General features: G+C 47.2%; 1 protein-coding gene across 1 annotated transcript in view; it reads left to right on the top strand.

Annotated features, from left to right (window-relative positions):
- Positions 1-21,831, top strand: part of ANO2 (anoctamin 2) — a 340,666-nt gene that overhangs the window by 86,508 nt on the left and 232,327 nt on the right. Inside the window, exons 6-8 of the mRNA XM_044226412.1 lie at positions 13,440-13,591; positions 16,298-16,352; positions 18,834-18,885. Of these exons, the coding sequence (XP_044082347.1) occupies positions 13,440-13,591; positions 16,298-16,352; positions 18,834-18,885 (259 nt within the window). The remainder of the gene's footprint in view (positions 1-13,439; positions 13,592-16,297; positions 16,353-18,833; positions 18,886-21,831) is intronic.

The raw sequence follows: 21,831 nt of genomic DNA on the forward strand, positions 1-21,831 counted from the left end.
ACACCCTCTCTCTGGCTCCCGGTGTCCAGCCAGCTTCTGGGACTCTGCCCAGCCAGGACCAGAGCACCTCTTCTCAGTTGTCCAGATTTGCAGCTTGTATTAATCAGGGCTCTCCAGAGAATCAGAACTAGTAAGATGTGTGTGTGTGTGTGTGTGTGTGTGTGTGTGTGTGTGTATGTATGTGTTTGGGTAGTGTGTGTATTATATATATTATAAGGAATTGTTCCAGGTGATTATGGAGGCTGAGAAATCCTGAGATACGCAGTTGGCAAGCTGGAGACACAAGAGAGCTCATGGTATTAAGTTCTAGTCCAAATGCCCATCAGGTTTGAGACCCAAGAACAGCCTATTTCAGTTCAAGTCTGAGGGCGAGAAAAGATCAGTGTCTCAGCTCAAAAAGTCAAGCAGGAAGAGTGCCCTTTTACTCAACCTTTTTTGTTCCATTCAGGTCTTCAACTGATTGGATGAGGCCCACCCACATTAGGAGGGCAAGGTGCTTTACTTAGTTTACCCACTCAGATGTTAATCTCATCCAAAAACACCCTCACAGACACTCTCAGAACAATGTTTGGACAAGTATCTTGGCACCCCATTGCCTGTCAAGTTGACACATAAAATTAACCCTCATCAGCACTTGTGATTTTGAGGTCCATAATCCTTTTTGTATTGGTTTGAATAGTGGTGTCCACAAATATATGACCAAGCCCTAACCCGTGAATGTGATGTTTTTTGGAAAAAGACCCTGAGAAAAGGGTCTTTGTGGATATAATTAGGTAAGGATCTCCAGATCATCCAGGATGTAGGGTGGGCCCAAATCCAGGGATGAGCTAAAAGAGAAATGAGATCCACAGTAGCCACAGGGGAGAAGACCAGGGGAAGGCTGAGGCTGAGATCGGGGTAGTGAAGCCCCAAGCTCAGGGAACAGGTTCAGAGAGGCTAATAAACTTAACCTAAGGTCACATGTCCTGAAGGGGTTAGATCTAAGACCCATTTCTTTCTGACTGCAAAGCCATACTCCTACCACACTTTAATGAGGAGTCCTAAATAAGGCTTGTGTTAGCATGGCCTAGAACAGCATTTATCAGAACCTAAGCTGAAGAACAGTGGTCTTCTGATTTTTTTTTAAAAGATTTTATTTATTTATTTGAGAGAGAGAGAGAGATAGAGCAAGCATGAGCAGGGTGAGGGGCAAAGGGAGAGGGAGACTCCCTGCTGAGCAGGAACTGGGTCCCCCAACAAAATGCAGGGCTCAATCCTGGGATTCCAGGCCCATGGCCTGAACCAAAGGCAGATGCTTAACTGACTGAGCCATCCCAGATGCCCAGTGGTCTTGTTTTAAAAGAAGTTCATGATCTAACAAACTCTAGAAACACTAATTATTATAGTTTATCTGACAAATTAAAAGTTCTGAGAAGACTTTTAGAAAGAACATGGTTCCATTTTATTCAGCTCTTTTCCTGCTGAACATTCATAGGTTATTTGTAGCTGTATTCCTAGGTATCCCAGGGAAACAGTTATCTGCAGAACATTCTCTGGGAAACTCTGTCCTAGATTAAATACTCCTGGGCAGGAGATGCAACACGTCTGAAATTTTCTTTCGTCATTGCTTTGGACTGGTGAGGTTAGTTACTTAGCAGTCCTGGATTATAGTTTTCTTGCTGTAAGGTTTGGAGGTTGGACCCTGTGACTTCTCTGTCATAGCTTTATAAAATGCTGGGGTCCACATGTCTGTCAGTTGAGTTAGCGAATTTGTTCATTCTTTTCTGTTATGATGTTAGCAGAGGGATCCAAGGACAGATACTCCTGTGGGTCTTAGATCTAACCCCTTCAGGACATGTGACCTTAGTACATCTGCCTTTGTACTAAGAGAAAGTATCCCACATCGGCCACTTCTTCAAGCTGTGTGTTAAATGAAGTAGTACACTTAGCCTGTGGGTCCCTACTCTGTATCTGGGGCAGCCTTTTGTCCCAGAGCCTGGTAATGTCACTGAGTTTCCTCTGAGTTCTCCTGCCCACGCCTTTCTGTGGAGCCTACACTGAGCTCCCTGATTTAGACTCTTTTCAAGAGGGAGTACTTTACTCTCTCTTCCAGGAGCTGGAGACTTTTCAGAACCTTTCAGTATTTGCCTCTGGTCCTGGAGTGATCTCGCCATCTTATCTATGTAGTAAACAATAAAGAAACTCTGTGTCCCAGCCCAAATCTCATTTCCCTCATAGACCCTCCTTTATTCCTTACATGGATTCTTAGGCAACCTACAGGTAGGATTTTTCTCATCCATTACTTTTTCCCTAATTGCTTCGGGTACCTTATACTCTCATGTCTCCAAAGGTGCCATAAGCCCTCCCCATGCTATCCCCGCCACCTGAGAGTAGGAACTATAGTTTATGTTTCCTGTCTGTTCCCTGCAAACTGTAGTATGATGTTGCCTAAATAATAGGTGGGTAAGTAAATACTAGATTAATCAGCTGACGGATGCCAGATCATGCTTGCTCACCCTGGCCCCAGGACCTTCTAGCAGCTGTGACCCACAGTGTAATAGTGGCCCTTTAGCTTGCAGCTGCATACAGTTCATGCCATCTTCCAGAACAGGAGACACATTCTCTTCCTTCCTCATCTGGACCAGCTCCTTCCTTCTTCAGGCAGTGAGCTCTCTTTGGGACTATTTTGATGGCTCAGTGAATCTTCTCTGGTGATCAGAACGTAAGAAGCAGGAGAAACTTGGGCTTTGTCAAGGATGGAGAGCTTGTAGGCCCCTGGTCACAGGGAGGAAATTCACCATTTGCTCAGCCTCCAAGATGCCTTTCAGGGTAGACTCTTTTTATCATTACTGGCAGTAATTTTCAAATGAACCAGAACTGTTGGTGTTTGCGCCGGGTTAGCTGTAGGTGGGGCCTTGCCCCATGTTGTCATTGTCTGTTCCCAGACATTTGTTTTTAATAGAGGTGCAGCTGAGAGGGTAGTGTTTATATTGACATCTTTATGGGCTTTTGGTGCACGCTCTTTGATTACTATTTACATAGGCTGGAAAGAGTGCAGAATACTTTGACTTTTTATTCCTTCTTTGTTTTTGGTAATGCTTCTCATTTCAAAAACAAAAACAAAATAATTGATGCCGCCTATGTGCTGCGGTTTGCGCGAGGAACCTGACATGGCACGTGGCCATGTTCTAGGCGTGCGTAGGGGCCTGGTGAGACTGGATAGGCCTGGCCCACCTCACACGGCTCTGTTAGGAGATAAACCTGACGTGGGGCTCAAAAACAGTGATGCTGAACGTATGAAAATGTAGTGGGAAGTGAATTTGAATAGCTGTATGAAGTTGTTTTAAGACTTGGGGTTATAAAGAAAATGGTGGTAGAAATGGCGGCTTTATTTTTTTAAAGCCTGGAGTTGTGTCTTTCTGAACTGGGGGAGCACCTGCCAGCCTGGGGCTGGCTGGGACCTGAACACCGGACCCAGTGCCGGGGGGCAGTGGGCAGGCTGACCACTGAATTTGCCATCCCAAGTAGGGTCCTGTGATTATGGCAGGATGTAATACTAGATGCTGAGTATGCCAGGACTGTCCTGCATGACTGGGCCCAGTGGGCACTCCTTGAGCTTGGCCATGGCTGTTCCTGAGGGTGTATGGGGAAGGGTGAGCAGTCGGGGAGAGGCAGAGAAGCAGGCAGGGACAGTCAGCTTCTGGCACCTGGGGATCATTACCCGGTTAGAACTGGTGTTGGTGACATGTTGACTCCTAATACCTCTTGAGATCCGATTTTTAAGTTTTTAGGAATTTTGCAAGCTGGTTTTTAACACCACTGGTACCTTGAAGATGGCCACGGTGGACATTATTTAGACCATAGAAATCTGCCAATGGTACATATCAGCAACGCAAGCCCCCTCCTCCAGGTGGTTGCTAAGCATTTTTCAGGATGGCATAATGAAAGCCCGAGGATGGGCACTGGGTGGAACAGCAGGGGCCACGGGTATGTCCCATGGCCAGGGCCTGGTCCAGCCTGAGGGTGTTCTGTGATTCCTGCTGTAGGCAGGAAGGGCTATTGGTCAGACAGGGGCCAGGATTGCAAATGTCTCTGTCAGGTACCAGAAAGGGATGCCATGTCTGCCACCTCTGGTACAGAAACTGATTGCCCTACTTGCTGTACTTGGCAAGGGAGAAACTACTCCCTACTTGCTCTCTCTGCTCGAGCCACACTGGCCTTCCTGCTGTTCCTCCAGAATGCCAAGCCCATTTCCATCTCAGGGCATCTCAGCTTGTTCTTCCCTCTGCCCAGAACACCTTCTTTCACTACCCACAGAACTCTCTCACATCTCTGGGGGCTGTACTCCTATGTCCCCTGCTGGGACAGGCTAGGCCCCCTACCACTCTCCACCCTCTTCCATCACTTTTCCTTCCAAACACTTGGTGCTGCCCACCCTTGAGTCATGTGTTTGTGTCCTTGTTTGATTGTCTCCCCGCTGCATGGGAAGCTCTGTGAAGGCCGGGATTTGGTTTTGTGGTGCAGGCAGTGCCTGGGAGAATGAATGAAAGAATATTTCCCACAAACCACACGTAATCTAGAGTGGCAGTGCTGCAGACTGATGCCAGGTGGGCTGTAAGGCCCATCTGATGGCATTTGGGAGGACTGCTGCCATGCCTTAGGGCTGTCTGTAGGGGTGGGGCTGGCAGCCCATGGACCATGGTGGCCATTCCTGATCTGGGTTTTCAGCTGCTCCTTCAGTTGCTAAGAAACATTTGGGAAGAGTCTCACTGTACCTAGTTTGGGGCTAGGTTGTATAGAGGGGTTCCTAGCCTTTTTGAAAGGCTACATTTTTTCATTCATCCATCCATATACCCGTCCATCCACCCATCTGTCCATCCATCCACCCATTCATCTCTTTGTCTATCCATCCATTCACCCATCTGTCCATCCACACATCCATCTATCCATCCATCCACCTATCTATCCATCCAACGTCTGTCCAACCGTGCGTCCATCCATCCATCCATCCGTCTGTCCATCCGTTTGTCCTTCGACATATCTGTCCATCCATCCGTCCGTCCGTCTGTCCATCCATCCATCCATCCACCCACGTTCCATCCATCTGTCCAGTGAATACTTGTTGAGTATCACTAGGTATGAGATGACCCTGATGAGGGTGGGTGAATCCGTGGTGTCCATAAGTGGTCCTGGCCCCATGTGGTGAAGATTCAGAAGAGAGTTGTATGAGCTGGGAGGCACCCACAGAGGAAAAAGAGCAGGGTGGACAGAGAGACAGCCAGAGGAAACTAATTTAGGTGTGGAGTGCGGTGAGGGAAGCAGCCATTTGAGCTTAGACCCGAGGGCTGGGTTGGAGTTTGCCAGGTGGGGAGGGCATGTGAGAACCTTCCTGGGAGAGGGAAGCACATGTCTTCCAGTCCAGAGCTAAGAAAAGCCCCCCAGCAGTGGCTAAATGAGAGGAGGCCGGCATGCCAGTGTGCATGCAGCTGGAGGCGGGAGGCACGGCTCACTAGCGCTTTGTCAGCCATGTAAGCAGCTTGGATTTTAACCCATTTATATATATATATATTTTAAAAGATTTTATTTATTTATTTGACAGATAGATCACAAGTAGGCAGAGAGGCAGGCAGAGAGAGAGAGAGGAGGAAGCAGGCTCCCCGCCGAGCAGAGAGCCCAATGTGGGGCTTGATCCCAGGACCCGGGATCATGACCTGAGCCGAAGGCAGAGGCTTTAACCCACTGAGCCACCCAGGCACCCCCTAGCCCATATTTTTAAGGTCACCAAACATCCATTCATGTGTAGAGGACATACCAAAACAGTAAAAAAACATAAAGGAATACAGAGGTAGACAACGGGAGCGTGCGTGTTTTGTAAAGTGTATCACTTTCCACTCAGTGGTGCTTCAGGCAGGACATGGACCTGTAGGCACAGGTGGGGATGGAGAGACTTGTTAATTCCTGTTTTCGGTGTCACACAGTGTCTCCCTGTGGCCTAGGATGCCGCTGATCTTAGTGGCTACTGGTGCCGTTCGCACTTTGGTGAGTAGCTTCTCACTTACATGCAAGGGTAAATGCTTACGCGGGGGACTCCTCAGGTCCAATGCGGAGTGTGCATGCATGCGTATGTGTGTGAGTGTGCACGTGTGAGCCTCTCTCTGCCCCAGGTACCAACAAGGGGCACAAGAACAGGTGACAAATTCTGCGGCAGCTTTAGCTTCTCTTCCTCATAACTTCTTGAGTCAGGGGCTTCCACCCTCATGCAGCTGGTGGCCTGCGGTGCCAGGCTCCACGCTGGCATTTCAGCATGCCTGTTTCTTTTGCAATTAAATGTGGGTAAGTGGGTGTGATGATAATTTCCATCCCAGCCCTACCTCTCAAGGTGAGCAAGCTGTCATAAATAACAACAGTTGGCCCCAATTATCCAGTGACCAGAGGAACAAAGGAAAGCATAGATTAAAAGTGGCAGATGGGGCACATGGGTGGCTCAGTCAGTTAAGTGTCTGCCTTCAGCTCAGGTCATGATCCCAGGGTCCTGGGTCTGAGTCAGCGGACTGCCTGTCAGTGGGAAGCCTGCTTCTCCCTCTCCCTCTTCTGCTGTTCCCCGTGCTTGTGCTCCCTCTCTCTCGCTATCCCTCTCTCTCTCTGTGTCAAATAAATAAATAAAATCTTAAAAAAAAAGAGGTAGATAATTAGAAGTAATACCTTTCGGGTTATGGGGTGTAAGCAGACCCACATGGCCACAGCTTTACGCCTGGTCTCTGCTCATCCCACTGACTTTTCCTGTTAGTTGTAAGGAAAGGTCTTCTTTGCTCACTACAGGTAAGGGACTCACAAAAAAAAATCAAGATTATATTATTTATAGCTCATATTGTTAAATCTTCTCCTTGATCTTTGGGGTCATTGGACCTCTTCATGTTTGTAAGACACTGGGCATATTAGTGAAACTTTCTGTACCTTTGTTTCTTTATCTGTAAAATGGGGACAGTGCTGTGTATCAATTCATGATAGATATCACCATAGCCTTGGTTCCTTGCATCCCAGGAGGGAACATGATTCCAATGCAGGAAGAAAACAAATCAGCCCTCAGACCACAGTGTTGTGCCTCTCTGGAGGGGAGAGGCAGAGGGAGACAGGGGTGGGGGTGGGGGAAGAAGTAAGAAAAGAAGGAATCTCGGTAAACCTCTTAGACTGTGACAATGAGGCCAAAGTGAGCTTTTATGAGAACCACATTTGAGCCCTGGAATAAAAAATAAGAGCAACATACTTTAAAAATTATTTATGATTTTAAGCACATGAAAGGCGTATCCGTGTACCCAGGGAGGGCATAATGGGGAACAGCTGGCTAACATGTGTCTCGCCATTTCTGAGGATGTTCATAATTCTCTGATGTCCAAGAATAACAGTAATAACGATGCTGCCTCTGAGAATATTAATGATGATAAAGAGGGCCAGGGTGCCTTTCCTAGATCCTGCTGGACCCAGGAGAAGTGCCAGACTGCTGGGTTTGGTGGGGACTGACAGGGATTCCCAGCCTGCATCCGTGGGCGATCATGGAACCCTTCCAAGGATCAAAGGTTGAAGGAAAGAGCCTGGATGGGGGAGTCAGGAAACCCGGTTTCAGGCCTGGTTCCACAGCGATTCTGGCATTTCCTTGCCCCTCTGAGTCTCAGTTTTCCCATCTGTAAAATAGCAATGCTAACACTACTTGGCAGGCACACTTGCAGAGTTTTCATGGAGCCCAATGAAATGGTGCTCGCGGAAGTGCTGGACACTTCACAGAGCATTCTGTCTTGGAAGGGCCATCGCCCTCTTTGTGCTTCTCCAGCACTTGGCAGATCAACCATCGAGCTCAGTGCCTGGCATCTAGGAGATGCCTACAATGTTGAAACATAGAAACATCATGAGTGTTTCTTTTTCATTAAATGTTTAAAGCTGTAGAATGTCAGACTTGGACAATACTTTACAAGGCACTTAGTCCAGTTCTTTCTTTTATGACTTGTTAAGGGATCTGGAGCAGTGCACTGTCTAGGGTCTAATTATCCCGCACTGCTGAATTGACCTGAGTACCCTATCCAGTGCCGTGTGGATGATGGGAGTTTCCATTCTGCCTGACGGGAAGAGTGCTATTTTCAGTGCTTTTAAATGGTTCTTTTTCCAGACTCAGCTAGTCCCCTGTATCCATGGGGCCAAATACCCACAGGGGACCTTCTGCAGACCTCTGGGGCTCCTTGAGAAGCTCTCTCCTCTGGGCTACTCTGTCCTATGATCTCCAATGGCTTTGTCCTCCCCAGACTTACAGCTCTGTCCCCTCAGCCCAAGGAGTTCGATGGGCTCTACTTGTCTTCCCTTCCTGCCCCAAGGCCGAGAACCTTTCTTAAGGTAGTGAGCTGGAGCCGTCCCAGCAGCCGTCTCACTTGTTTCCTATTTCCCAGGAACTTTGTTGCCTGATGGCCAGTATCCTGAAACCATGGTCTTGGTCCACTGGGGCTGCTGTAGTGAAATACCACAGACAGGGTGGCATATAAATGAGGAATTTCTTTCTCACAGTTCTGGAGGCTGGAAGTCTGAGGCCAGGGTGCCACGTGTGGTCAGGTGAGGGCCCACTTCTGGTTCATAGCCCATCCTTCCTCGCTCTGTCTTCACATGGTGGAAGGGGCTCCACTCTCATGACCAAGTCACCTCCCAAAGGCCTCACCTTCTAATACCATCACATTGGGCATTGAGGATTTCAAAATTCAATTTGGGGGGGAACCCAGACATTCAGGGAGGGCCACAAACATTCAGACCACAGCAACCATTAGTTCAAAGTGGCCAACTTTCCCAGAAGTTTTTCTGGGAAAATTAATGCTTAAGCCTAGAAGGTGAAGGAGAGGTAGGGGCTGTCCAGGTGAAAAGAAAGGGAAGAAGTTTCAGGAATAGGTACAGTGCATGCTCGGGCATGGAGGTAGGGAGCAGGTCCTTTATCCTGTAAGCTTAGTGTCCATGACATTGGGCCATGGGACCCACTTGTGTTTTATTGCAGATATGTGTCTGGTTCCATCCCCCACAAGTCCCTAAAGGCTAGGGAATTTCTTTCCAACATAAGTCAGTCAGACCTTTCAGCCTGGGCATGTTTGTGTCGGGTCTTGGTCAGGGCTGTGAGCAGATATTACTTTGATGTTTCTGATGAGACTCGCCTTCTACACCTGTTACATTTTTCCTGGAGGCAGATGATACTGCTTTCAGTGATCTGGAGTTCCCATCAAGAAGCAGTGAACAGGGGTGCCTGGGTGGCTCATTGGGTTAAAGCCTCTGCCTTCGGCTCAGGTCATGATCCCAGGGTCCTGGGATCGAGCCCCGCATCGGACTCTCTGCTTGGCAGGGAGCCTGCTTCCTCCTTTCTCTCTCTGCCTTCCTCTCTGCCTACTTGTGATCTCTGCCTGTCAAATAAATAAATAAAATCTTTAAAAAAAAATAAAAGAAGCAGTGAACATTTATCCTTGGCCTATGCCTCACCCCTCTAAAGACATACCACATGTACCTACTCCTCCTAAGTGTTCCTCCACGTGCGCTCTACCAGAGCAGCCACCAAGGTGAGGGTCAAGAACTGCGTGGAGGTTCTCAGCTAACCTTCTGCTAGAACAAAGCCCTGAGACAGCTGCTGGATGATTAATCTATAGCAGTTGAATATAGGCATTCCTGACCTCTGTTGGGGCTGGGCTCCAAAATACATTTGTAGGTGGTGAGGACAGGAAGGGAGCCAGAGTCTTTGGGCTTTTGGCTTTATTCTCCAGTCTGGTTTATGTCTATCAGGCCTGTTACCTTATGGCTGTTCTATTCCCAGCTTGGGCTCCTTCTGCAGCAGCAACTGCCATCATCAATGCTGATTTCCCCCTAATTTATCATTCATTCATTGATTCATTCATTCAAAGATAGGAAGAAGTTTGTAGAGTATCCTGCCTTCATGGAGATCATGGTTAAGTAGGGCAGCCACATATTAATCCAATAATCTCTTGAATAAATGTGGAATTATAATTGCAGTAAGTGCAGTAAAGGAGAGGAATTGGGGTCCATGAAATCCTAAGGGTGGGACTTGACCTTGTCTGGAAGTCAGAAGGGACTTCCCCTAGGAAGTGACGATTGAGGGAGGCATCAAGTGTGAACAGAGTTGGGGTGGGAGCAGGGTGGAGATGAAGAGCGTTGAGTGCTCAGCATGTTGGGAAAACTGCGAGAGGGCCCGCAGCTGCCTGCACTGAGCAGGGACTGTGGGGGCAGGGAAACATGGAGACTCTTACAGGGTCTGTGGGAAGACCTTTGTGTGAAGACATGGACTGTGTTAAGAACTTTGCCCTTTATCGTTAGAACAATGTAAACGTTGAAGGCTTTTTTAACAGGAAGGTGGTATGATCAGATTCTTGCTTCAGAAACATCACTCTGGCTCCAATGTGGAGAGTGAATTAGAGGTGGACAAGAGTAAGGTTGCAAGATAAAATTTGGGATGCCTAGTTAAACTGAAACATCAGATAAACAATGAATACAGTGAATACTTTTTTAGTCTAAATGTGTCCCAAATACTGCGTGGGACTGCTAAAAAATGATTCACTGTTTATCTGAAATTCAAGTTTAACTGGACATCTTAGAATTTTTATTTGGTAAATTTGGTAGCTCTAGGCAAAAGATGTGGGGAGACCAGCTATTGCAGTAGTTGAAGGCTTCCCAGACTAGGAGAGCAGAGGTGGACATGCAGAGAAATGGACAAAGAAGAAGTACCATAGTGGGTCCAAGTCTGTCATTCCAAAGCATCTGGAAGACAGAGTCCATCAGCTTCCCTTCTGTTCTGAAACTCCCATTTCCATGCACATGCCATCGAAAGACACATGGTGATGGGTATAGTGAGCACAGTGCGGTCTCCATATAGGACACGTGCCTCGTCAGCACCTGCCTTCGGAGGTGACCTGTGAGATGTGTGCTGGGAACGCATGAGGGGGTCGTCCTTCTGCCTCCCTGTCCCTTTAGGCCCAAGGATTCCCGAGGGGTGAACACTTTACATTACAGTGACCAATGTGCATGAAGGAGAGATTTGGCAGGACGGTCAAGAACTTAATGACGAGAGGCATTACTGTAAGTAGCACACTGTTTTTCCCCCATGATAACTCATGGTTTAGCAAGTGAAGCAGTAGCATAGGGCAGTCAAGAACACAAACTTTGCCAGGAGCTTCCAGTGTTCCAGAGGTTACTAGCTAATTTACACTCTGCATGCTGCAAAGAAACCGGGCCATTTAAACCCTTCTTCAGTGCAGCTTAAACTTTTCTACATTTTTGTTTGCCTAGAACGTCTTTTCCTGCATCTCTGCCAGTCTCATTCAAACTATTTATAAGGTAATGTTAATAGGAGTGTGATAAAACAAGATAAAGCATGTATAGAAAATAAAATAAATGCCCGTCACTAGGGAAATGACTAAACCAATTAGCATTCACGTCTGCTGTGTAGTATTACACGTTCGTTAAGGTAGTTGTGTGTGAACTGACCTGGAAAGATAATATATCTGTGATGTATTGCTAAGTGAAACAGGCAAATGGTTGGACAATGCATGAAATATGATCATAATTGTGTTTAGAAAGGAATGTGTATGGAAAGGGGGAGGAAATGTACTTCAAATTGTTAATAGAGATTTCCTCTGGAAAGGAGGGTGGGATTGGGTTGGGAGTAAAAGGAAAATGCTCACACTTTGTTAATACCCTTTTATGGTTTGGGTTTGTTTGTTTACTAGACTGGCATTAATTTTGTAGTTGAAATAAAATTAAAAATGCATCAACATTTTGTTAGTGTAAATAAACCACGGTTATGTTTCAGCTGTTAGATTGGGGACGTTCTTCCCCTCTCCCAACTTACTGTTTTATCAGAGAACAAAATGGGAACAAAAGAAAGTTGCCTTTCTGTAAAGCCCGACAGAAATGCTGCCCCCAGATGAAACATTTTTCTGATTTGTCAACTGGGTGTCCTTTCCCCTTTTTTTGAACCCCTAAATGCTTTGTGTGACTTTTGTAGCATTTACCTTGATCTTGGATTTCATCCCTCTTTTACTGCCTCTCTAGATTTAAGCCACAGGAGGGATATCGTGGTAGAGAAGAAAATCGGCTCTCAAGCTAGAAGATCTGGCTGTTGCTCTTGTTCTGGTCTCCTTTTACAGCATGACAAGTTAGCCCACACTTAGTAGCTGAAAAATCAGTCACTTTTTTATTTCTCATGCATTTTTGGTCAGGAACTTGAGCAGAGGTGGGCCAGGGGATTCTTCTGCTCCATGGAATAGCGAGTTGGATCACTTAGTAGGATTTAGCTGGACAGGAGGGTCCAAGAAGATGGCCTTCCTAGGCCTAATGCATGGCTGGGAGTTGAAAGGCTGGGCTCAGCCTAGGTCCTTTGTCTTTCTGTTGACTCTTACCTCTGCATGGACTTCCTCCTAGAGGTCTCTGCTTTCCAGAGACCAAAGCAGACCAAAGCAGGGCTGCCCATCTTCTGAAAGGATGCAGCTGGCGTAGTGTCCCTCCTGCGGTGCTGGTTAAGCAGTGACAGAACCCACTCAGATTGAAGGGGGTAGGAACAGCGCAGCACCTCTTAAGAGGAAAATTTGTGTGTAAAGTTTGTGGCCATCTTCAATCCATCACAGCTTTGGTATGAGAACTAGAACCTCCATGTCTCATTGGTGTGGTCAGGTGAGGGCCCACCTGCATCTGTAAACCAGGAAGGCCGAGGGCTGCAGTGTCTGCAGAAGCACCCTATGCATTATAACGAGCTCTATGTACTAGAGATACCAATAATGATCTCAGTACTAACTCTGTGCTTGATTTAAGGTAGGTACTTGTTAGGTTTCACACGTTGAGGGCAGACTCATTTATCAGGTATTTCCTAAGAGAAACACACAAAAGCAGGGGTGTGGGTGATGTCGCAGGGGCACGGCCTAGCTGTGGAGGACAGACTTCAGTTTGGTTGACATGAGTTAGAGCCGCGCTGCCGCTCAGTCACTCTCTGTGTGACCTTCCTTAACGCCATCATACCTCTCTGAGTCTTAATGTACTCATCATAGTGTGAGAGCAGCAGTATTCACTTAGCTGGGTCGCTATGCGCATGGAAGCTGATTTGTGTAGAGCACTTAGTATGGCGACTCCCATAGTAGTAGGTCTTCTGTGCAGTGATGTGTGTAATGTAGTCATGGAGCGAATTTGGCCTTTTCACTGGTTTCTCTGTCCCGGTTACCTCCGTTCACACCGATGACTGCGAGGGGGTCCAGTGCCCACACTCTTATGAAAAGGCATGGTGGGGAGGGGGTAGAAGGGCTCTGCTGGCTTCTGCCAGTTTCCTCCTCTTTCCAGAGTGTCCCCTGCTGGGGGTTCAGTACCCTGGGAGCTGTGGCTGTGAGTGAATCACTCTGGTCTCTGTTGGATGTGGCCTCCTTTTTAGGCCTGTGGTTTGCCTTCCCTAGATGTATGAGATCAAATCAGAAGGCAGCATTGCAAAGAAGTTCAACGAACTTCTGCAGAAGCTGAGCTCACCCCTGAAACCCAGAGTTCCGGAGCACAGTAACAACAAGATGAAAAACCTCTCCTACCCGTTCTCCAGGGAGAAAATGTACCTGTGAGTATGGACGCTGTGGGGGTAGGGATGTGGGCAGGGAAGGGGAGGGAAATCAAACAGCACTCTGTGCCCTGGGCTCCCACAGTGAGTGCCCTCGTGCCTGGGGGATCGGGGAGGGGGCATGCTCTCACGGCCAAGTGTTCCCTGGATCTGCTTCCTGAATCCCCTTCCCTAAGTGAGACTAACCCAACGGCGCCCCATGTTTGTCCAGTGGCTTGTGGGGACACCTTCCGTTTCAGTCCTTTGGCACGATGGATGGCGAATCGTGCAGTACACAGCCATAAACCTAGGGACTCTGTGAGAAAATGGTTGAATACCAGTTTCCCTTCTGTGGGGAAACCATCCTGCCCAGTTCCTAGCCTAACAGGGTTTCACCGTATTGTAATCAACCAGAGAGAAGGAGGATAAAGCTTCGGGAATTCTGTGTCCCCAGCTGCCTCCTCATATACTCACCTCAGTTGCCAACAGTCCAAGTTGTTCCCTGTGCCTCTTACTGACCGGCTGTAGTCCAGAGCTTTCCATGACCTCCTCTTTGGGTTTGATTAATTTGCTAGAGAAGCTCTCAGAATTCAGAAAACTGGGTTTGCTCACTAGATTCCTGATTTATTACAAAGGATACGAAGCAATAGCCAGGTGAAGAGATGCAGAAAGGGAGGTTCTGAAAGAAGGTGCTTGTGTCCTGTGGAGCTCGGGGCCCAGTATGGTGGAACATGCAAGTGTTCTGGTTCCCCCAGCCTGGAAGCTCTCCAGATCCTTTCCGTTCAGATTTTTTTTTTTAAAGGATTTTATCTATTTACTTGAGAGAGAACAAGTAAGCGAGAGAGAGATAGCACAAGCAGAGGGAATGGCAGAGGGAGAGGGAGAAGCAGACTCCCTGTTGAGCAGGGAGCCTGATGCAGGAATCAGTCCCAGGACACTGGGATCATGACTTGAGCCTAAGGGAGGTGCTTAACCTACTGAGACACCCAGGCATCCCTCCTTTCAGGTTTTTACAGAGGCTTCGTTAAGTAGGCTTGATTGATTAAATCATGGGCCATTGGAGATGGATTCAACCTCCAGCCCCGTCCTCTTCTTCCTAGAAATCAGGCATGGGACTGAAAGTTCCAGCCTTTTAGTCACTTCCCTGGTAACCAGCTGCTCCCCTCTCCATTTTAGGAGATTTCCAAAAGTCACCTCATTGACATAAGCCCAGCTGTGGCAGAAAGGGGCTTGTTATGCATAATAAGACACCCATCTCACCTTTGTGGCTCTGACTGGGAGACCAAATAATATGACAAAAGATGCTCCCAATTGCTCTTGTTGCTCAGGAAATTCCAAGGGTTTGGGGGGCTGTGAGTCAGGGGCCCCGGATGAAGACCAAATATCACATATAAGTCACAATATCACCTCCCCTCATGAGGTGGCCATTCAGATAGAACTGTCTGTCTCTTAGAGAGAACCAAGACCTGGGGGCTGTTCGAGGTCAGACAGCATGAAGTGGCTGAACTGGGACTAGCATGTTGACCCCTGGCCTGCTGGTTTTTTTTTTTTTTTTTTTGTGCTCTGTACTTCTCCCATGCTTCCCCTTCCATGGGCCTGCCTTCATGCCCACGGTGGCATCTGGGCTGCCCTCTCCCATGCATCTCCTGTTCTTTCAGTGCCTGGGGCCCTTAAAACCCAGCTCCTAAACACCTCTATCTGGAATCTTCCTACCCCAAAGATGCTTTCCATCCTCCCAGTTTTCCTAGCAGTGGTCTACTTACTACCATGTTCTTCTCTTCATCTCTTCTTCTCATTCTCAACCTGACTGCGCTCCAGGGGTGGGGGCTGGGAGCATGATCTGGGCACCTGGGCGCCCAGTGCCTGGAGTACAATACACTCAGCTCTAGGCAGGTGTTCCCTTTAGTGGAAGGTCATAATTTAGAGTTTAGAACTGACACATATCTTGCATAGTTAGGAGTTTGGTGGCTAATTGATTTGGCAACGGTGACAACATTAAATGGAAGTTTGAAAAATGAAGAGTTACCATCCCAGCATGTGGAAACTATACTCTTTGGTGGTTGTTATATTTTTTACTATCTTTGTCCATTGGAATCCTTTCTACATACTTTTATGTTTAAAACTTCTCGTAGGGGCACCTGGGTGGCTCAGTGGGTTAAGCCTCTGCCTTCAGCTCAGGTCATGATCTCGGGGTCCTGGGATCGAGTCCCGCATCGGGCTCTCTGCTCAGCAGGGAGCCTGCTTCCCACTCTCTCTCTGCCTGCCTCTCTGTCTACTTGTGATCTCTCTCTGTCAAATAAATAAATAAAATCTTTAAAAAAAAATTCTCGTAGTATAATACTTTCTGTCACAGTCTAAAATTTCCTATTTATGAATTTCCCCTAATTATTATTTTCAGTGACTGCATGATTGTCCATCCTATAGATCATAGAATTACATTTTATGTCCAAATCCTTATTATAAGTAACCTCATAATGAACATTTTTATGCATGGGACTTTTTTCTTCTATTGAACTTGTATTTCCTAGGATCCATTTCTATGATAAGCTCTCAGAATTACTGGGGCAAGAAGAATGATGAACACTATGTGTGAGCATGTGCGAGTGTGTGTGTCTTATACATCTTGCTGTGCTGCCTTGCAAAGGTTTGCTCTGGGCCTGGGGTGAAAGTGGTCTCAGGACCAGGGTCATGAAATCAGTTGACCTTCTGTTTTCTTGGTGTCTCCAGGTACAACGTCCAGGACAAGGACACCTTCTTTGATAATGCCACCCGTAGCCGCATTGTAAGTACACAGGTCAACCAGGGGTGGCGGGCTGTGGAAGGGAAGGGAAGGCTGGCATTCCCCTGCTCTCCCTGCTACCTTCCCTTGTCATTTGCTTGGGGTTGCCTAGCAACTAAGAGGCCTGTCCCAGAGCTTCCCAGTCTTCCTTGGGAAAGGCACAGCAGACAATTGCCCTCACCCACAGGTTGAGAGAAGTGCCTTCTCTTTAAGATTCTCCACCTAGGCCTGTCTTGGAATCACAAAAAGAGGAAGTGTTACAGCTGGTGGGAACTTTCAGCTATCAGGTGATTCCCCGCCTCCCTTGCTTTATAGCTGGGGAGACTGAGACTCTAAGAAACAATGGATTAAAAAAAAATTTATACCAATCATTGGTATCTGATTGAGGACCATTGCTGGGCTACCGTGTTTCTTTGCCTCTCAGAGGAGTCTTGTGCATTTATATCGTAGGGAATGCTGCAACTATCTGGTTTGTCCAAGAATAAAATTAATCACCAGCCCATTCAGTGGAAAGGCAGGATTCATGCCTGTAGCTGTTCTTCTACATTTTTTTTTTTTTTTTGCCTTTTGAAATCAAGTTTTTGAATTCTGCAGCATGATTGCTTCTAATGAAAACCTGTATATGGCCTGTGCCCTTCTGGCCCCTGTTCGAGCTGTGGCCTTTCTCCATTCACTGATCCATTTATTCTCTCTCTGCCTAGAGAGCATTCAGGCTAAGGACAGAGGAGGAAAAGGGGACCCGAAGAATGTTGCACACTTCTTCATACCACAGTGGGAACCTGGCAGTGTGTTCCCATTGATTCTTAGGGAAGCACTTAAGCTTCTACAGAGGAGGAGTGAGGGTTCAATTTCTAGAAGGACTTCCAAGTCAGTAAGGTGATAAGGATTAAGAAAGGACACGTGGTTAGAGGAAGCTACGGAACATTTCCAAGGCACACTGAAAACATGGCCTTGACTCTTTGCTTGTGGGTTAGGCAAGGAAACACTGCAGGTCCCTTCGGGTTGTGTTTTAGCAAGGTTTAAAATGGGCACATGATTTCTTTTATCATCCTATGGAAAAAGGCATAAACTTCCCATTTTTTGGTTGATGCTATTATAAGCCATTTAAATCTCCCTGTGGCTTGGGTCTCATGTCTGCGGGGGAGTTATAGGGTGTTGTGGAGTTTACCAAATAATTGCAGAGTACTTATAAAATAGTACAATGTCATATAAACGCTGTTCCTAATTATTATTGCTGTTGAATTACTGCACAGTATTACAAGTGAATTAAACATTCTGGGCCCCATACTGCTGGAAGTTATTTATTTTCCACTCCCTCTAGGTCTGTGGCTAGAAGATGGGAGTGTGAATAATGATGGAGGAACACACTTCTCTCATTCAGCTCTTGTTCTAGAAGCTTCTCCCTTTCTCTAGTCCACCCCACATGGTTAAGAAGGGGGGGCTGGGAAAGACCCTTTGACTTTTGTCTTGGGGTCTACTCTGCCCTGGACTTCTGTCTGAGGACTGTGTTCACATCTATAAACGTCATCTCGAGCCCCTTCCCTGTGGGTTCCTAAGCACCCCAGCCATTTGTCCCAGAGCAGACTGCCTTGCTTGGCACCTCTTCATAGCCTGGCTCAGGCTTGGGATCCACTGGAGTGCGCCAGTGGGCCAACAGGTTTACCTGTGTCCCTGTTGCCTCTGCAGGGAGGACTCAGCAGCCCTCCCTCCCAGGTGACAGACAGTCCCCTGCAAGCCCCATGTTCAGGGCTTTGTTCAGCTGGTTTAGGCGTGCCATGGCCATTGAGCTGGTTGCCTGTGCTGTGCCCCAGAAGTGCTCTGACCCGTGGAGTCTTGAAGAAGTGTCTGACTGGGGAGACGAGATAAAGACTTGGAGAAAAACCAGAGAAATAATAGTAACAATGAGCAAGATGTAGGTGGTCATTTTTTAGTTTACAAAGCAGGTTCAAGGTTTCTTGAAGCAGCTCTGTGAGTCAGCTCCGTTACAGAGAAGGCCATGGACTGTCAGGGTCCACAGACAACTCGCTCAGGACTCCTTGGCTAGAAGCCAGCACTGGAACTGGATTCTGTGGCCTCCTTGTCCTGTGCTTTCCCCAGCGTGGCAGGAATCAGGGCTGCTGGAGAGGACCGTCTCTTCTTCCCCTTCCCCGACAGTCTGGCCCAGGCACTTCCTCCCTGGCCCTCCAGAGGCATGTGGGTCTGGGCTCCCTGCTGTGTTTTCCTTACCTCCTGTAACTGCAGTCAATTTATAGCCTTTCTTTATTTTTTCAGGGTGGGGCGAAGGGGGTGTGTGTGTGAGGGGCTTAGATTCTTTGTTTCCTCAAAGCACTCAAGTCTGAATGGGTTTGACAGGCCAGGCACGAGCTTGGCACATGCTTGGCTTCCCCTCCCTGGAAGTGGGTCCAGCTGCCTGGTCCACCGCCCAACCTCGTGTGGTGACACGCATGGTCATGGCACTCACAGTCCTGCTGTTGTCTGTCTTAGGTGCACGAGATCCTAAAGCGCACAGCCTGTTCTCGAGCCAACAACACAATGGGTAAGGACCCCCTCTCCTGCCCCTGGGTACCTGGTGGTGGTGATGGGCTGCCCAGGGGGCCAGAGCTGTCCTTTCAGTGGCTCCCTGTGGGGGGCGGTGTTGGGCAGCAAAGAACAAAACAAACAACGGGCCCCCACAGAAGAGGGGAGGCTGCTTCACTCAGGGCCAGAAGTCCTGTTTGTTCTCCGGAAGCAGCAGTGCCTCATTTCTTGGGGGCATGGTTCTCCTCGGGTTGTAGTAACTTCTCTCAGACCTTTATCCCTGTCTCCACAGTCTCTGAAAGTTTTTCACACTCACCCAAACATGGCAAGTGTTACTTATTTCGTTTTTAAGAAGAGAGGCGGGGGCGCCTAGGTGGCTCAGTCAGTTAAGCGTCTGCCTACGCTCTGGTCATGATCCCAGGGTCCTGGGATCAAGTCCCCTGGGAGCCTGCTTCTCTCTCTCCCTCTGTCTAGCACTCCCCCTGGTTGTGCCCCTCCCCTCTCTGTGATATAAATAAATTAAAAAAAAAAAGGCATCTCAGACGCCAGTTAGTGCAGCCTCCTCCTTTATGTGTGAAAGAAGTGGCCTCCCACAGGGTGAGTGACTTGTCCGAGGCCACACGTTAGTCGGAATGTGTGGCTCCTGAATTCAGCATTCTGGTCACCAGAATGTGGCTGTTTCTGTTCCCTTGGTGGTTTGTTTTTGAAATTTGAGGATATTAGTCTTTGCAGCAGGGATGTTAGCATTTGGGGGCCCAGAGGGCAGGCCGACTGATGTTGGCGGACTTTGCAGAAGACACACATAATGGCTGAGGTAAACATGGGAGCTTTTAAGCACAGGCACGTGGCTTTTCCACAAGAATCACTCTGCAGGCCGAGTGCTTTGTAACGGTGTTACCATTGAAACCTTTGAGAGAAAGTCCTTCGGAATTCGTTCTGGGGTGCCAAATCTTTGGCTCTTGAGTCAGCTTTGAGTTACAGAGTCCAAAAGTCATTGAGAGGCAAGTCTAGTGAATTATGTAGTCACTCAAGCCAAAGAATAATAACACCGCTAATGATAATAATGGCTAATATTGGAGAGTTTGAGTGGGGGGACTCATTAGATGCCTCACTACCAAGAGAAGGAACCAGAATGGGTTTTATATAGTGACAGGGCTTTTAGTGTAGCACAGAACTTCTCAAGGGGGCGCTATATGTATGACTGTTTGCTTTGATGTATTCATCTTGCTACTGAATTACAGGTAACACTCCAATTTTTAAAAGTCAGGTCTTCTGTGTGACGTTATTTGTCTGGACCATGGTGCTGATGAGGCCGGGACATGAATGAGGGAGGTAACTAATTAGCCCAGCTCGATTCCGTGGAATAGACTGGAGCCCTCCCTCGGAGCAGCCGTTTGTCCTTGGTTACAAGGACAACCAGAGGAATCAAGAGATCTTAGATTTTCTCATGGCTTCTATCAGAATTCTTGAATTTGTCTCACTTCTTGACCAATTCACTCCTCAGTTCCATTAATCTGCCTTTTATCCTGCATACCATCCCCAACTGGACCAAATCTACTCCCTCAGATATCATATGTGACCTCCTACTTCCCACAGTTCATGGCCTTTTCCTTAGTCTTCATCTTTCTTAGCCTTTTATGTCTTTCCAAACCTTCTGTACCATCCCCTGTCTTCTGAGAGTTCATATCCAGGAAGGTGCTACTGCTGTGCTAATCTGCTGCCATTCTGTTTCTGCCTCCTGGACCACACTTTCTTTGGTTCTTCTTCCTTCTTCTCGATTCTTCCTTCTTCCAGATTTTAGATGTTTTCTTCTCCATATTCCTATGGCCTCCTTACTTTCTGTCTATACAGATGACTAGCAACCATGTATTTCCTTTTTCTTTTAAGATTTATATATTTATTTGAAAGAGCATGAGAGAAAGTGCACTTGGTGGGGAGGGCAAAAGGAAGAGAGAGAATCTCAGTTAGACTCTCTGCTGAGCGCAGAGCATCCTGTGGGATAGATCCCGTGGCCCTGAGATCATGACCAGAGCCGAAACCAAGAGTCAAACTCTTAACTGACTGAGCCGCCCAGGCACCTCTGGCAACCATGTATTTCTATTTTGCCCTTTTCTCACCAGTTCCAGCCCAAAATTTCAAGTTGTCAGATGGATATCTCCACTGAGATGTTCAACAGAACCTTAAAATCAATATAACAAATGTCCATTTCTATTGGATTCCCTCTCTCTCCCATTTCTCTTCCCGTTGACCTGACCACCACCATCTTCTCTGTTTATACTCACACAGTTCCCTTCACCTGAATGTCCTTCCTCCATCTCCCCCATGTCCTTCCCCAGACCAGACATGGCTGTCTCACAGGTTCTCCCAATGCCCTCTCCTTGGCACTCCCACCAAACTCATTGTCTTTCTTGCTAATTGCTATGTGCATGGCTTAGACTCCCAAACAGTCCTTGAGGTGTGTCTGGATCATCTTCGATGCCCCAGTGCAGCTAGCTGTCTGCCTTGCACTTTCTACTCTGTCAGTTTAGTAAGTTAATTAAACATGCCTAGCTGGTAATTGTGTCCGTGGACAAATGGCTCAACTTCTCTGCAACTCAGTTTCCTTTGATGTCAAGTGGGGATAATAACACTATCTTGCAGAGCTTTTGAGAAGATTAAGTACAGAACCGGTTTTTTTTTAAAAATAAACTGGAAAATCCTGAAAAACTGAAGTTTATTTTGAGACAGTCTCTGGGTTGTTGGAAGGCCATTAGGCACCCTCTGCTTTAACACTGGAAGTTTTGTGTTTTTTTTTTTTTTCCTTTGAAGATCTGAGTTTTTTGATGATGTCTCAAATCAAACATCTTAAGGATTTTGTTGCTGTTGAGTAGCTTTCCAAAATTTCTTCATTTTTTGACATCCAGAAAATATTTATTGAACATCTTCTAGGTGTCAAATGATATTATAGAAATGGAAAGATGCTAAG

This window comes from Neovison vison, chromosome 12 (genome assembly GCF_020171115.1).
Source record: "Neovison vison isolate M4711 chromosome 12, ASM_NN_V1, whole genome shotgun sequence".
Lineage (NCBI taxonomy): Eukaryota > Metazoa > Chordata > Mammalia > Carnivora > Mustelidae > Neogale > Neogale vison.